This window comes from Schistosoma haematobium, chromosome 1 (genome assembly GCF_000699445.3).
Source record: "Schistosoma haematobium chromosome 1, whole genome shotgun sequence".
In the NCBI taxonomy this organism is placed as follows: domain Eukaryota; kingdom Metazoa; phylum Platyhelminthes; class Trematoda; order Strigeidida; family Schistosomatidae; genus Schistosoma; species Schistosoma haematobium.
Genome location: NC_067196.1, coordinates 12888078 through 12903843, shown reverse-complemented (window position 1 = coordinate 12903843; position 15766 = coordinate 12888078). Strand labels below are relative to the sequence as shown.

The following is a 15766-nucleotide window of genomic DNA, read 5'->3' as shown; positions in this document are numbered from 1 at the left end:
ATACTTCAACATTTGGCCGCTAAATCATGGAAAACAAAAATTGTACGAAAACATGATATTTAAAATAGAACAAGTATGACAAAGTTAATATATGTATAGCATCGAAAACATAACCTTGAAAAACTCAGAAACTTAGCGAACCAAGCGCAATCGCAACCAATCGATATAGGCAGGGATCATATTGGGAACTGAAATTAAAATAGGTACTTATTATTTCTAGCAAACGTTTTATATTCTTTACAAAATTTGAATAATCTTATGATACCCTTATTATTAATAATATCAATTGAATAGAGGGATGTTTCATGGAGAGATGAAAAGGAATAAAATTTTGAATCATAATAAAGTCAAGCGGCTAATTGTACATCTTTTTGTTGGACAGACCAGACTCTTTTGAGTCAATTCTTATTACTTTCTATGTTTGTAAGAACATATAGCTTTATGTAAGGTTTGATGCTCACAGTAAATGCTACACACATATCATTACATTATCAAAAGTTTAAAGATGATATCCATTTGTACAGATTAGATTTAGTTTGCATGTACATATATCAGTGAGATAGATAACTAAGTGCCGATATGACAAAATCAGACGGAATAAATTCTAGATTTAAAACTTAAATCAGATGAACTTGGGTTTCACATCTCATAAGAGTTAAATTAATTAGATCGATAGAAGCTGCTACAGATATATTTCATTGAAGTGATAAAATACTAGTACACTTAATAATGAGGTAACATTCTTCATAAAACAATCTTGAAAATCAGAAAAATCATTTTAATAATGAATGATAGTCGTCTAGCTAACTTATGAAAAGGGAAGATAAATTTATGTTAAAAGTACTACTAGCTAGGATGAGTCAATTAGAATTCAAGATCTTAACTGTTATGTGACACAGATAAAACAACGTTAACAGTCGTTATGGATCTGATTTCTAAGTTTTAAATGCCTCGAGATAACAGGTCGATAATTCATCTAACCTCTATACGTCTGACCATCAAAGACAATTTTACGAAGAATCCATCTATATAGTTTTATTATGTTTTTATCCTGGGTACTCAAAGGTCATTTGCAGGAAACATTGGTCATTAGTTTCATGTTATTTGAGAATAGCCAACAAGGCATACCTGAACTGTTAAGCCAACAGATATTCTCTATGGGGTTCAAACACGCCTTATTCAATGCTGTAGTTTGAGACTTCATCACTGAGGTATTTGAGTAACAAGAAGTAACAATATCAGAAAACATAATCTAGAGGTTGTCTACCAACTACATATAAATGCCCGACAACGACACCTAGCACATGCGATGTCGGAATATTTAGACTAGTGGCCTTATCGAAACTTGATCTAGAGAATTAGATCTGCCCTAAGGATTAGCCAAATATTACATTCGTCACTAGCAATTAATAAAACAGTGAAAATGTATTTTCATTTTTTTCCAACTTTTTTGAAAATTCCTATTTAGGAATCAGGTGTAGTGCGGCTTAATTATAACATGGGTGGAGGTGTGGTTCATATCAGTGGACCTAATTTCCCAATCAATGATGGATTTTATCATCGAATACGAGGCTATCGTGTCGATCGTCAGATAATTCTTGAAGTAGATGACTCAAGACATACATATGAACTAAACAGTAAGTTGATTTATCAACATTCAAAAACATGACTATGCTTTTAATTTTTCAAAATTTGACTACACGATTTCCATTATGTACATTCTGACTTTTGAATAAGTAGATATTGAAAGGTGTTAGCACTATGCAGTATCTATATTGAAGAATATATATATAGTATCATTGCATATAAATTCACTAACCAAGCATTTCTAATTAAACTGGATTCATTCAGGAATTTATTACAGTTTCACGTTAATTAACAACATTATCAACAGCGTAAAAAAATACAGTGAGATGATCTGCATGATAAGCCCCTAATCAAATCCTACTTATTTTATCAATGTGATATATTAGATAACAGAACATCCTAACGACTTTTCCTTCCATAGTTCAGTGTCCGAAGTCTTAATCAATAACATGATTAATTTTGAATCGAAATTACAGAACGTTTATCGTTCCGTTCCTTTCAAGACTTCAGTTCGAATATATGATGATAACAACCAAGAATTTATCATTATTCTTCTAAACAGTGTAGGCTTATATACAAACATAACGTACTGGATCACAATATCAGTGAAAAAACAATATTGTATACAAACACATAGTAGCTCACCTGCAACTGAGTGTGTTCACATTTAATTCGGTTAAGCACTTTTGTTAACTTATTTAACGGATAAAGTCATCCATAATTTATTATTGTTGTGCTTGTATGAAATATGTGTTTCTGAACATTGCTTACCGCCTACACATATATTCATTCTGCTAGCTTTATTATCGGCTGCTTAATCGATTCGATTATCCATTCATTTCCCTATATATAAACATGTACATTCAACACTCTACACTCTGGGTTTGCTGACTCACTCATTTACCTCTCTGCTTTGTGGTCTGAGTTATCTGCTAATAAACTTTAGTCGTTGCTTTTCTTTTCCTTCTAATTTCAAACACCGTTGAGGATTATATGAAAACGGTTATAAGGTTGATTGGTTAACGAAGCACAGCCACTACAAACAGACCAATATGACAATGAATCTAATAAACGGTAAATCACTTGACTAATTCTAAATTAGAAATAATAAGCTGTATAGTATTAGTTAATGAATCAAACGGTAGCTTACAACACATGAAATATAAAAATATATCAGTTCAATAATTTAGTTATAAGATAATACAAAGATGTATAATAAAAGTTGATCAAATAATTCCGAAAGTTCCCATCCCTTCATTCTGTATTCTTTTACATCAACAGAAAAAATATGATAATATATTTTAAAAACAGTAGATTAGATGGTGACATAATACTCACGCAACAATGATCTTAATCAAATACTCAGATACATCTTAAACACTGTCAAGTTTTTATTAACGACATATTTGAAATAATTTAATAAAGATTCAATGAATGTAATACTCCATAATTTCATACAAATTTTTTGGAAAATCCATATAGCTCTAATAAAAAATTATGTTTAAACGACGATTCAGTAACTAGGTGTTAAGATGGCATCCGAGAAGTACGATGGAACCTTTAGAGTCCTTAAAGGAGTCAAAGAGTTTCCACACAATCAGAACCAGATAGAGTGTCCTAGAATAAAAACTTGTCATGCTACGATTGGATGGTAGCCTAATTTGCTTCCTTGCAGATTGGTTGTTATAGCTAACTCTAATATCTATAAATATCTATGCTTTTCTATACATTTTCTTCAATTCTTACCGAATAATCACTTCTCCTGTTTCTTTTATCTTCTGATTTGCCATTATGAAGATTATATACATTCCATTGTCATTAGTTGTATATCATATTCTACGTTAATCAATTCATGAACGTAATACTAGAGTTCATCTGTATTTTCAATGTAAATGTACTTTAAAGTATTCTAATTCAAACTTATTACACTTTTTATTTCCAGGTAAGAATATTTTATCGGAAATAAAATCTTTAGACCTTCTATTACATATTACATATAGACATGATTACATTAGTTTATAGATTTCTTCAATAATAAATATAAGGAACAATATAGAAAGGAAATGAATTTTCATTTCATCCATTAATTTTCTTCTTATTTGTTTTTTTCTTCTTTGCCGACTAATTAATTAAAACTTTCCACTGTGTTTTTTTTTACTTATCATAGTTACAATAAAATTCAATAGATATTAACCTATCATTATCCGGATATATTTGACTAGTAAATAGACGAATTCTTTTGTTAGTTTGTTTGTTTCAATAATAAATTTTATATAAACATAGGTATATATGGGAAACAGTTCAATAATCAAAAAGTTATTTGGCTTGGACATGCACCACGATTAAATAAGACAGACTTTTTTCATGGTTACATGACCGGTAAGTTATATTATCATATTTTTTTTTTATTATACACCATAGAAATAAGGAATATAATTGATTAATCACTTATGGATTATAATACATTTACAAAAGTAACATTTAGATGTTTTTTTATAAACATTAACAACGTTGGATGCCGGCTCAGTGGTCTAGTGGTTAAGTGTTCGCGTGCGAAACCAATAGGTCTTGGGTTAGAATCCCGCGGGGTGCGGGATCGTAGTTGCTCACCGCTGAGGAGTCTCGTACTAGGACGAAACGACCGTCCAGTGCTTCCAGGTTTTCCATGGTGGTCTAGCTTCAATTGACTCATGATTTCAATCTGTGAAATTTCTAAAATCTCCACAAACGCCTTCTGAGAAAAAAAATTTATTTAAGTTTTTAAGTCACTATGTTTACATTTACAAACATATTAAAGGTGACTATTTTTTTCTCGTTGTCAACATTATTCTAAAACTATAATATCTATGTATATTAGAAGGGGTAATGGTATTTCTTTCATTTTCAATGAAATATCGGTATCAGTATGTGTAAAACTCTATAAATATACAAGTATCTCTTTAAGATCATATTGAATCTGAAGTCCTTCTAGGGTTGTTACTAGATGGAAGCCTTAGTAAAAAGAAGTGAGCTGAACATAGAGGTTTCAAACCCATCTCGCAAACAACAACATTTCTACAAAAACCCAAACCAGAGAAAATCAATTCAATGTATTAATATATATCTAGGGACTTGAATGGTCATCACAAACAATGATTATGACACCTTCAAGTAAAAGCTAAGAGTTTCCGGAAGCTATGAACCCGATATCCCTTTTTCCACAGTTACATTTTTCAGACTGTTTTCAGTACAGTTATTTACACCATAAAATTGCGTTAAAATTTCTCAGTTGTACAATATTTGAATTGACATGGAACATTTTATGTCTCGAATACACATGGTTATACTTCAATATTTAGTTTAAAGAAAACATTACATTTAATAAAATAAACGTTATTTTGTTGTTTACGACATTGGGTGTCGAAATTTTATGTCAGTTACTTCTTTACATAAATTCTATCCAACTTTTAATATTAACAGTTTGCACAAACGTTTTTTAATAAGTTTTGGATAAGAGCTGTAATAGTACCGTCACGAACCATTACATTTACGTTTAAGGTTTCAGACATATTCATAAAGCTGCAGAACGTAGAAGTTAAAAAGGTTTGCACTACAGATCAACCTAAGATTGACCTTAAAACCCTGTATTTGATTATGTACAACTTTATTAATAACACAAACAAAAGTTAGAAAACTGCATGGCCGTTGCGTCATAGTATATGACTACCGAGAAGTGTGCATTCATGACCCAACCATAGGGACTGATTCTAAAATCTTCAATCTCACGCTTAAACTTCTGATCTGTAAACCAATGCGTTGGGACACAATTGTGTACAAGTCTAATTTCAACCAATATTACGCAATCATCTTCCATTGTATCATATTAGAAAAACGTGGCAATTCAGTGTTTCCAGCTTTTCAATGGTTATCTAAATTAGATCAGTTCGTGATCTCAATAAGTTTCAACATTTTTCACAATTCTACACTGACGACTAAATAACAACGTTCTATTTGTTCAGTAATATATGCTTGATTAGAGGATTTTTGGCACACAACAGAACGAAACCCCCATTTTACTGGAATTCTACTTCTAAATATCCAAAATCTACGCATAAGACGTTTTAAATAAAAATTATTTGCTATTCATACTCATTCACAAATATTTAATACCAGTTTTATTATTATGACGTCTATTTTCACATAATACATTTGGTGTATGCATTCCAATTGTAACCGCCTCTCGTTTCTACAAAGCTAAGTTTAGAAAGTTTACCGACAATCCTAGTATTCCATTTAAGGTATCTGATTAATTAGATTGTAAACATTCTATGAAATTGTATAATTATACTCGTTTATTAGATATTATCTGTTCCTGGAAACAGATTTAAACCTGGAAAATTTATGGTAACAAATACATGTTTTAGAGAAGAGATAAGCCGGGCATTTGAACGGGCTATTTATAGATGAAAATTAAAAGAAACTAGGCAATGTGTAATTATTCAAGTGTTACTTATTTTTTTAATTTAATACAATAAACTATCTTTATTCTCTTACATATTTTAATGTTCATTGACTATGCTTTCATTGAATTTCAAAGGTAGAATAGCGTATAATTACCAGCCATTCAAATAATTTCTTATATGTTGTAATCAGTGAACTAATTAACACGCTATAAAGTTAATTATTATAGTAAATATATGTATGACACAATTTGTCAGATTAATTCAAATAAGCTCAAATCAATTCATTCTGGGTAAACAAAGAATATGTGGATTTTATTAATTAAAACGGCCTTTAAGCGACGATAAGGTGGCCTTGAGTAGGTCCACCTACTGACTAGGGCTAAATGAGGGTTTTAAACCTTTGTGAAAGATAAGGATTGTGATTTAGAGTTGATGGTTAAGTATAGGGATTAGATTTGTAGTTTTCATCACGAACTAACATCAGCTAAAATACCAAAACGCTATTTAGCCAAATGGATAAAGAATTTCGCGCCGAAATCCAAGACCTGTTATCATAAATCTGATTAGTTCGTCCACAAGTTATAGTCTCGCTAATAAAACATTGGCATACAGAATATAGGACAGTAATAATAATAATAATGGTCAAGAATTCTAGGTAGGAACAACAGTGATAAAATATGTAAACAAAGAAAGGTTTTCGTAAGTGTAATGCAATTAATTCATTTCATTCAAGAATATATTTATTATTCATGCTTTCCAATATTCTTTTGATGGATGAATATTTCATTTAAACATCAGTTAAGTGTGAATAATCAATTAGGTGTTGTTTACCATTACTTTGTCAAGAAACACATTTTTTGATCGAATATTTCTCAGTAAACACTTTTTTTATTATCATGAGAAAAAATATATGTTTTACTGGGAATGACTAATTTCTATTAATTTTTAAGGTGTTTACTATAATGGATTACTATTGCATGATATAGCTGCCGGTTTATCCTACGTAATGTATATACATGTGACACGATTTGGAAATGTGAAGCATACACCAAAATTTCAACCGAAATTACTCAAATCTGACTACTATAAAGAGTGAGTTTACATTTAAACACATATATTTTCTTAGTAATGAATTTTGAATTCATTTAAAGAGTTAGTCTTAAAAGCTAAGTTATACTGTAGTGTGTACTGTTGATATCGACAGATATAAGTAGTATGTGTCACCAATCGAAAGCGGAATGCCTAGTGACAGAAGGTTGAGAACATCGGAGAGAAGCGAACGACAACAGAGAGTGATTGGAATGAGAATAAAAAATTGTAAAGTCTGTGAAAATTGACCAACATTTTGCAAATGAATTATTTACTGAATGGTTCTCAGATTTTACCAAGATATTCTGTAATGTTATATCTGAATACGCTTAGTTGTCCAAACTGGTGTTCTCGTTCACTACAATATCAAATAACCGACACCGACATCACTGTACATGACGTGAAGTAAGAACATGGAAGACCAGTACAAGTGAAGATTTATCAACATAGAAACACGACGACAACCCTAGTCGAAAATACATTCACTTATATATTGATTTGCACAAATAATGAAATATGGTCACTTGTATGAAAACATAACAAAATTGCAAGCCACATATCATGCTGTATATAGTTCAAGGTAATTTAATATAACGTGTATTAAATATTCAATAAACATCGAACCGAAATTAACTATTGTTATACTGAGAAAAATGGTATACTGCTGAGGAGTCCCACAATAGAACGAGACGGCCATCAAGTGCTCCCAGGTTTCCAATGGTGATCTAACATCAGTCAGTTCATGATCTTAATAAAAACACATTACACTGAATAATTATCATATTGAATTAAAAACGGACGTAATGTTTGATCGAAAAATCCAGATAAGTTAAATGTGTAATTTTATCTATTCACCACATCAGATCACTCTCTAAAGTTCATCAGTAGATTTCAAAGATAACACTGATTTGTATTATACAGCCATATATAACACATATAAAGGCACTATTAAACAAAGGAATAACCTGACAATATATGTGATTAGAAGTTTCCAAAATAGGTTTTGGATAGCCAATTTTGACAAAACAAATTCAACTGTTTATAGAAAATGAATCAGCTAGACAAAAGCTGATTACAATTGCTCTTTAAGGAGGTTTATAGAAATTTGATTGTAATTGTAGATTACGAATTTGATATTCTTAAAACTTTTTATGATTTAAATTGTTGTCCTTCTTCAGTAAATTTGAACTTTTTCTAAAAGCCGCTCTCTTGATTCCGATTGACTTAACCCACTTTTACTTGAAAACTCTTTATTGAAAATAGAAATACGATACTAAATGGACCGCTTAATGTTTTGTGTTGCAATAACTAGAAGTGCTCGATAATGCTTCCTCATAATGTTTAAAAATAAAAAGATTTGTGACCTAGTACATTTGAAATTAGTTACCATTCAAACGTGCATATTATATGTAAAGAGTGATATCGGCTAACAGTTAGATTCAGGAACCACATTACTTCCTACTTGAGGCTCATCATTCGGATGTACTTTCATCCTGGTTATGAAGTTCTTTTAATGATCTTTTGCTTCAAACTTTAATGAATTGGCCACTGAGGTATTATGTCCAGATAACAACTAGTTAGTGGAACATATATAAGTTTTATTTTAAAATGTTTGTATTTGTCTTATAAGTATTGCATAAATGATTTTCACTGAAATCATGAACCCACCAATGTTAGATCCCTACTGAAAATCTGAAAGCACTTACCTGACATTTTGTCTTAGTATGAGACTCCTCGGCAGTGCACATCCACCATCCTACGAGCAGGATTCAAACCCAGGACCTTAGGTCTTGCGAGTAAATGCTTAACCTATTGATCCGTCAGTAAGTTTGTATGATATTTTATATTAAATCAGAAAATTGTTTTGAAAATAACAATCGTCAATTGTCAATGTAGAAACTTTATTTATACTAAACATGCATGCTATTCCAGATTTATATTTACTTCAATGTCAGAATTTCATACTTTGATTAATATATATATATATATATATATATATTCTGAAAATGATAATTACAGAATTCACGCCAGTTTACAGCCATGACCAATCTGATATAAATAGTAACATAAGATGTACAGAACAAACATATGATATAAGATAGTTTTAAGTATACTAGTTCAGTAATTGTTTAGGTATTACATGTATTATAGTGACGAAATGCATCAGCCGGGAACTTTTAATTTTTCTTCAGTGGACAGCCTTTTGATTTATGAACGGTGTATTTAAAGTCATTTCGTGTGCTAGATCAAAATAATGATAATTACCCACAAATATAGAAAATAAAACGAAAACAGAGAGCATGGATCAACAATGCAATAATTACCAAAATATGTCAATCAGGTCTACCAAAATGCATGTGTCATGTGACACAGTGATATAATGTTGATGCTAGATATTATTCAAATGAGCTTAGTTTGCTAGAGACAGTGTTAACGTAAAGTGACAGTAGATAAGTGGTTTTATTTAAGGAATTTACTTATAATAATGTCTAAACATTTGAAGTTTCTCTAATATTACTCATAGAATAAGATACACCTACAGATGTTAGAACATTCAATGCATTTTCAGAGGAGCAGTATGCATCAATGCAGAGAACAAATAATGGGAGTGATTTTATCGTACGGATAGATTGTGGTAGATTATTCCAGAGTCTAGAAAATTTACACACAAAGTAATCTATATAAGGAGATGATTCAGAATAAGTTTATTTCACTAGTGACAAGGAGTTACGGATGTCATAATGAGAAGTTTCTGCATATTGAATCACTTGACTAGATATAAAAGATAGTTTATTAAGTAGTTTGAAGAAAAAGATAAAATTTAGTTTGAGTCTCCTCTTCCATAATTAGTTACACCCATTTGTATTATATAATCTGTTCCAGAATATAAATACTGCAATATTATGTGAAATTAGCATTAATGAAAACAGTCGTTTAGTTACATTTAATTGTAAGTATTTGTATTTTCTATATTTTACAATTTAGTTCATTGTTATTTCTTGAAGATAACAACTATAGTTTAAGTTCAACATATTTTTTTAATAGTGGAGTAAACTACGTGAATCGTGATGAACCAGTTAGTGAAGAGATAACAAAACAAATCTTAACCAATTCATTACCATTTCATTTTTATTCCAATTCTTCCTCTTCATTATTATCATCATCGAACTATAAGTATTTTAATAACAATATTTCTAATGAATCTATACAGTCAGATATAATTCATTCACAGACAAATTATTTACAATATAATAAATGGAAAGTATTTAAAACAATGAGTCGTTTACGTGAACAAGTTAATATTTGGCTGTTAATTAGTTTAGCCGGTGCTGGCCTAATAATGTTAATCTCAGTTACATTTCTAGCTTATAGATGTCATCGCAATAAACATGTAAATTCACATTGTTCTAAATTAACTGAAACAAAGCAAATGAGTCATTTACATCAATTCTCTCCGACATCAGTTACTTATAGAACTGCTTCAGTAGGTTCTTTATTAAGTATGGATGATATAAGATATACTATGATATCTAAACGATTAAAACAAAATCAAGAACAATTATCATCAGTTTCAGATGATCAATCACATTCACTATGTGATCGAACATCAATTAGTGGATATAAAATCAATTATTCTAATACTACAGTAACACCTTTTATCTTAGTAACTGATTCAATAAATTTACCAAGAAAATCATCAACAGGAATAGATCAATACAATTTAATAAAAACATCTTTACCTAAAATAGGTTCAATGCATTTCAATGTTAACGAGCTTCCAATTAAAACATTTGAACAATATATACCAGGTAAATATTTAAAAGATAATGAATATAAAGTTATTTTAAATGTTTCTGATAATGATTATTTAAAAACACAATATATACATGGATTTATTGATACACTAAATAATGGACAATTCAGTACAGGTTCTTCAATAGAAACATCCCAAATGATGTAGTATTCAAATATCAAGTTACTATATATTAATGAAATTCTGAATCAAGTTTATTATGTTATGAATAAATGACAAATACCTATCAATATATGATCAACAATCTAAATAAAGAGGGTATTATTTTTATGTAGAAAGAAAGATTTGCGGTATGTTAGCTCATTTTTATATGACATATATATATCTATCAAAATGACTTTACATCATTTGCTCTGTATGCAGCGATAAACATTGTAAATAAAATTATATTTCAGGTAGGCTTGTCTTCTCATTCTCTTTGAATTATGCGCAAGTCTTGATTGATTTTAATGAAATAATAACGAAAATAACACAACGATAAATGTTATTTGAAAATGTCAAATATTTAACAGTAAATAAATATTATCAGTATATAGTTGTGGAGATTGTTAGGTTCCGGATTAAGATCATGAATCGAACGATGTTAGATCGTGCGCGAGACCAAAGGTCCTGGGTTCGAGTCTAGTGTGCGGAATCATGGATGAACACTGTTAAGGAGTCACATACTAAGACAAAATGGCCATCTAGTGCTTCAAGGTTTTCAATGGTGGTTTAGGTTGAATCGACTCATGATCTCAATTAAAAATAAATAATAATCATTGATAATTCTGCTTAACAACATTGAATGTTACGAAATTAACAAAGATAGTTCCTTAGAAAGCTATATAATTAAAAGCTCAAAGATGATTGTTTTGAATGATTGATCTGATATATTCTTTAATAATTCATGAACATCAAATGTATTCCCATGCAAGTATCACTGTCGGAAGAAGTATTAAATTTATGGCCGACATGAAGATATTAATCATTAAATTAATCGGTACCATAGGTAGTCCTAGCTCTTTTTGAATTTCAAACGAGAAGAGTAAGTACAAAACGTAATTAATCAGTCAGCATGATTAACAATTGTGTAAGTTCTATCTTGGCTTCGACTATATTATGACTACTTCATTTATATGAATGTATAGGAAATAACTTATAAGTCCGAGTGTACTGCCATTTTATTTAACATCATTTACCATGTCAAATTACCATACGCTCTCAATTGGTTCAGTAGAAAATTGCATTCAATTAGTATTGTAATAGAATGTTCTGAAATTCTTACTGAAATATTACAAAATCATTTTCATTGGCGAAGGATGGTACGGCACAACTATTATTAGAAAACAACATTATGCTGAATTCTTGATCATTTTCATTTGCTCATTCACATTTTATTGGCCAGTATATTATTTTTAATTCGAACATACAAATAATCATGTACCTGGGTAAAATCAGATAAACTGAGGAAGATGAATATTCAGTGTAAGTGATAAGTACACTTTTAAGAGTTAATTGCATAAATAAGGGCAACATTCATCGGTATTAGGTAAAAATATTCTAAGTATAATGTTTGCATAATCCTTCTATTTGACCACATAGTTCAACTTTTCAAGAAGATCCATTCTGTTACTGGGTTCTGAGAGTACTCCTGCTGTTCAATTTCGACACTAAGATATTTGAGTATATACTGAAATATATTATGATATCGTAATGTGTTATACTACTTGGTATAGAATGTTAATTGTCAAAATTTATTACTAGTAATCAGAAAGTCGTTGAAGAGCAATATATGGTTATTTTATTTTATGCGAAAATACTTTTTATCATAAAAAACCCATGAGGTTATAATATACGGCTAGTGAAAGTGAGCAAGACGCACAGCTTCCTGATGATTATTTACGTGAGTCCCTTACCATTACTGATTTCTTCTCTGCAATAATTGAGTGTTTGTTGCTTGTAATTGTGTTGAATAAAGTTTTGTCTCACTCATACTCTCTGTTTATGTGTACCGATCAAGTATGCAATGTAGTGATAGAATGAGGTTGGTCTCCGGTCGTAATGGCCACAATGGTAGTATATTGTGGCAAGCAGGAAATATTATTACCTTACCGTTATATCAAGTTACTTCTAAGTGAATCAACCTTCGAAGTACTTTTGTTTTATAAATCTACTTAAAAGTGAGTAGGATGTTTAAAATAATCTATAATCATAAGTGATAATAGATTATTTAAAAACCATATCCCTTTCATTCTCCAGTTGCTTAAATATAATTAATAATCAAACTTTATCACTTGGTGAAGTCCATGGCTGATACAGCTGTTAAGGCTTATACATCAAAACAACTAGTCGTATAACGTTATTAACTCGAAAATTGTATCTAGTTAATTGATGTTCATGAAGTGATCATATATAAAATATATTTTCAGAAATAACTAAAACGTATTTATCAGTACAGGGTTGTAGAAATTGTTAAACTTTGATTGTGATCATGAATCGATCAATGGTTTAGTGGTCTAGAAATTAAGTGTTTCCTCGCGACGCCGAAGGTCTCAAAAGAAATCAATGAATTGTTATCAATCTTTTGTCAAAGAAGGCAGTTATTTGTTTACTATTCTTTAAAAACAACATTACATAAAAGATAAAGTTTTCCTTAGCTGATTTTTCTATTTAAATTAGAATAAATGCTATAATTCATAACCGTTTTTTTTTAAAATGAGAAATTATCCAGATATAAATGTAACAGATTACTTATAGCCATTATTAAACTTATGGAAGCTGCTGAATTTTATTGATAGAACGAACGAGTCATTCAAGATTAGATAAATATTAAAAACTCCTCATCAATGAACCCTTAAGACTCAAGAACCTACGGTTTCACACGTAAATCCCTTTCATACAGATCATTAATTCAGAAATCCAAGTTTGACTTTACTTAATCTATGTTTTCAATGGTTATCTAAATGAAAACAATCCATAATCCTAATAAAATTACTTATTTCTTCTTATATTCTTCTGAATTAAGACCATCAGTATATTGCTGAATGCGTTCTCTAAGAAAAATATTAACTTAATAAAATGTCAGAAGTATTTGAATTATCGTATGAACTAGGAATCCCAGAATTAACGCAATCGAATCAAGAAGTACTAGAAAAGCACGAACAAATGTATTGTATTTAGAATTCGAAATCAAGCATCCAACAAGTAAAAAGGTATGATTAGTTCATTCAAACACCACACTTAACTCAAAACGAATTGACCAGTTTGCATGAATTATCGTTGTTGCAGTTTCCTAACATATTAGAATACATAACTATGAATTTAACCAAATTTCTAAATCAAACTATATTATCAATTTTAAGGCTTTTATCATCTATACTTTCAATTGTCATCAATGATTTTTTTTGGGCAAATAGATTTTATACAACTGAATTCAGTAGTTGATGTAAACTAGACTGTTTCGTCCTAGTAATGAAACTTCTCAACAGTGAAAATCCACAACTGACTCATGAAATCAATTGTGAAAATACTACAATCTTCACATATCTTTATACCAAAAATAAATTTTTTTTCTCACAAATGTTTACTGATTTATCCATAATGTAAACAACTTGTGCAGTTGCCCAGTTACTGGTGACATCACTATTATTTACATAGATTTTTTCAACAAAAAAACTTTTCGTGAGAAAATGAACAAATCATACATTACATTTATTGACTTGATAAATTGCAAATAATGTACATAGAAGATGAATAAATATTCACTGAACTATTATCAAACTTGTTTCTTGACAATATGTATAGATCCTTTTAGATTGTTCATAGAAAATCTTAAGAATTCACTTCACATTATATATATATATAATTCATCATCTATGTATAGTAAAATCTTCGACTAACGTAACGTTTACCGTGAATTTTCATTTATCTTAATTGATTTTCAGTGTTAGAACATTATTCTTTTGGCAATATAATTTTCATTCATCATCTATTAATTGAAAAGTATTAGATATTATGTAAATGAAAATGTTTCACAAATCATCCAAACACATAGTTAATATCAGGATCTGTTCTAGGACAGAGTTGAATCAATTACAGGTGTTGACATTAACATTTAGTAGATGTAAACAATCATTAAAATGTGTTGCTTTGTTTTGATGTATCTAAACTTAGAAACATTGGTACAAGAAGGCACCAAATATATATGCGCCAAATAAATCATTCGACTCATGTGAAGGCCCAAACAGAAGCAGGTGGATTTCCTAAGGTCCACACCCCGAACCTTTGACCTAAATGTCTGATCCACAACGCAGTAGAGCAACGTAAGCAGATTCAATTCCATGGTAGCCAGTGAACAACAATTGATTCATACACCATTTATTTCCTTAGGATCCTGAAGCTCATTTGCACCATTACTTTAAAACCAAGGTTTTCTAACTTTCCTAGATGGATCCTCTATATCCACCAACCCGATTAAAACACTGGATATTTGCTTTTCGTCCTCTCAATTTCCTAAACAACACCCTTACGACGAGAAGGCAGTAAATAGGACTTCCTTTGCAGGGGTTATATAAACATAACCATGTGAGAGTATTTCGAGAGGGTGAGCTGACTCTCTCCACCCTCACTCGTACCAAACCATTTGAGAGCTTTGTTTCTATGTTGTTCAAGTTCATTTAACTTAATTTTATTTCAAATTTATTTCATTTTATCACATCATTTAACAATATTATCATGATAAATATTAAATAAAATAGAATACATTTATTTTATGTTCATTTACAATATCTAAAGGGCAAATTACCCAGAGATTATATAGTGAAAATAACAACAGTTTTTTTCCTTTTTTTCTTAA

At 30.1% G+C, this 15766-nt stretch overlaps 1 protein-coding gene across 1 annotated transcript in view; it reads left to right on the top strand.

The window, feature by feature from the left end:
* Positions 1-11330, top strand: part of NRXN3_1 (Neurexin-3-beta) — a 38124-nt gene extending 26794 nt beyond the window's left edge. Inside the window, exons 8-11 of the mRNA XM_051210499.1 lie at positions 1469-1637; positions 3871-3966; positions 6980-7121; positions 10164-11330. Of these exons, the coding sequence (XP_051073172.1) occupies positions 1469-1637; positions 3871-3966; positions 6980-7121; positions 10164-11079 (1323 nt within the window). The 3' untranslated portion in view covers positions 11080-11330. The remainder of the gene's footprint in view (positions 1-1468; positions 1638-3870; positions 3967-6979; positions 7122-10163) is intronic.
* The last annotated feature ends 4436 nt before the right edge of the window (positions 11331-15766 follow it).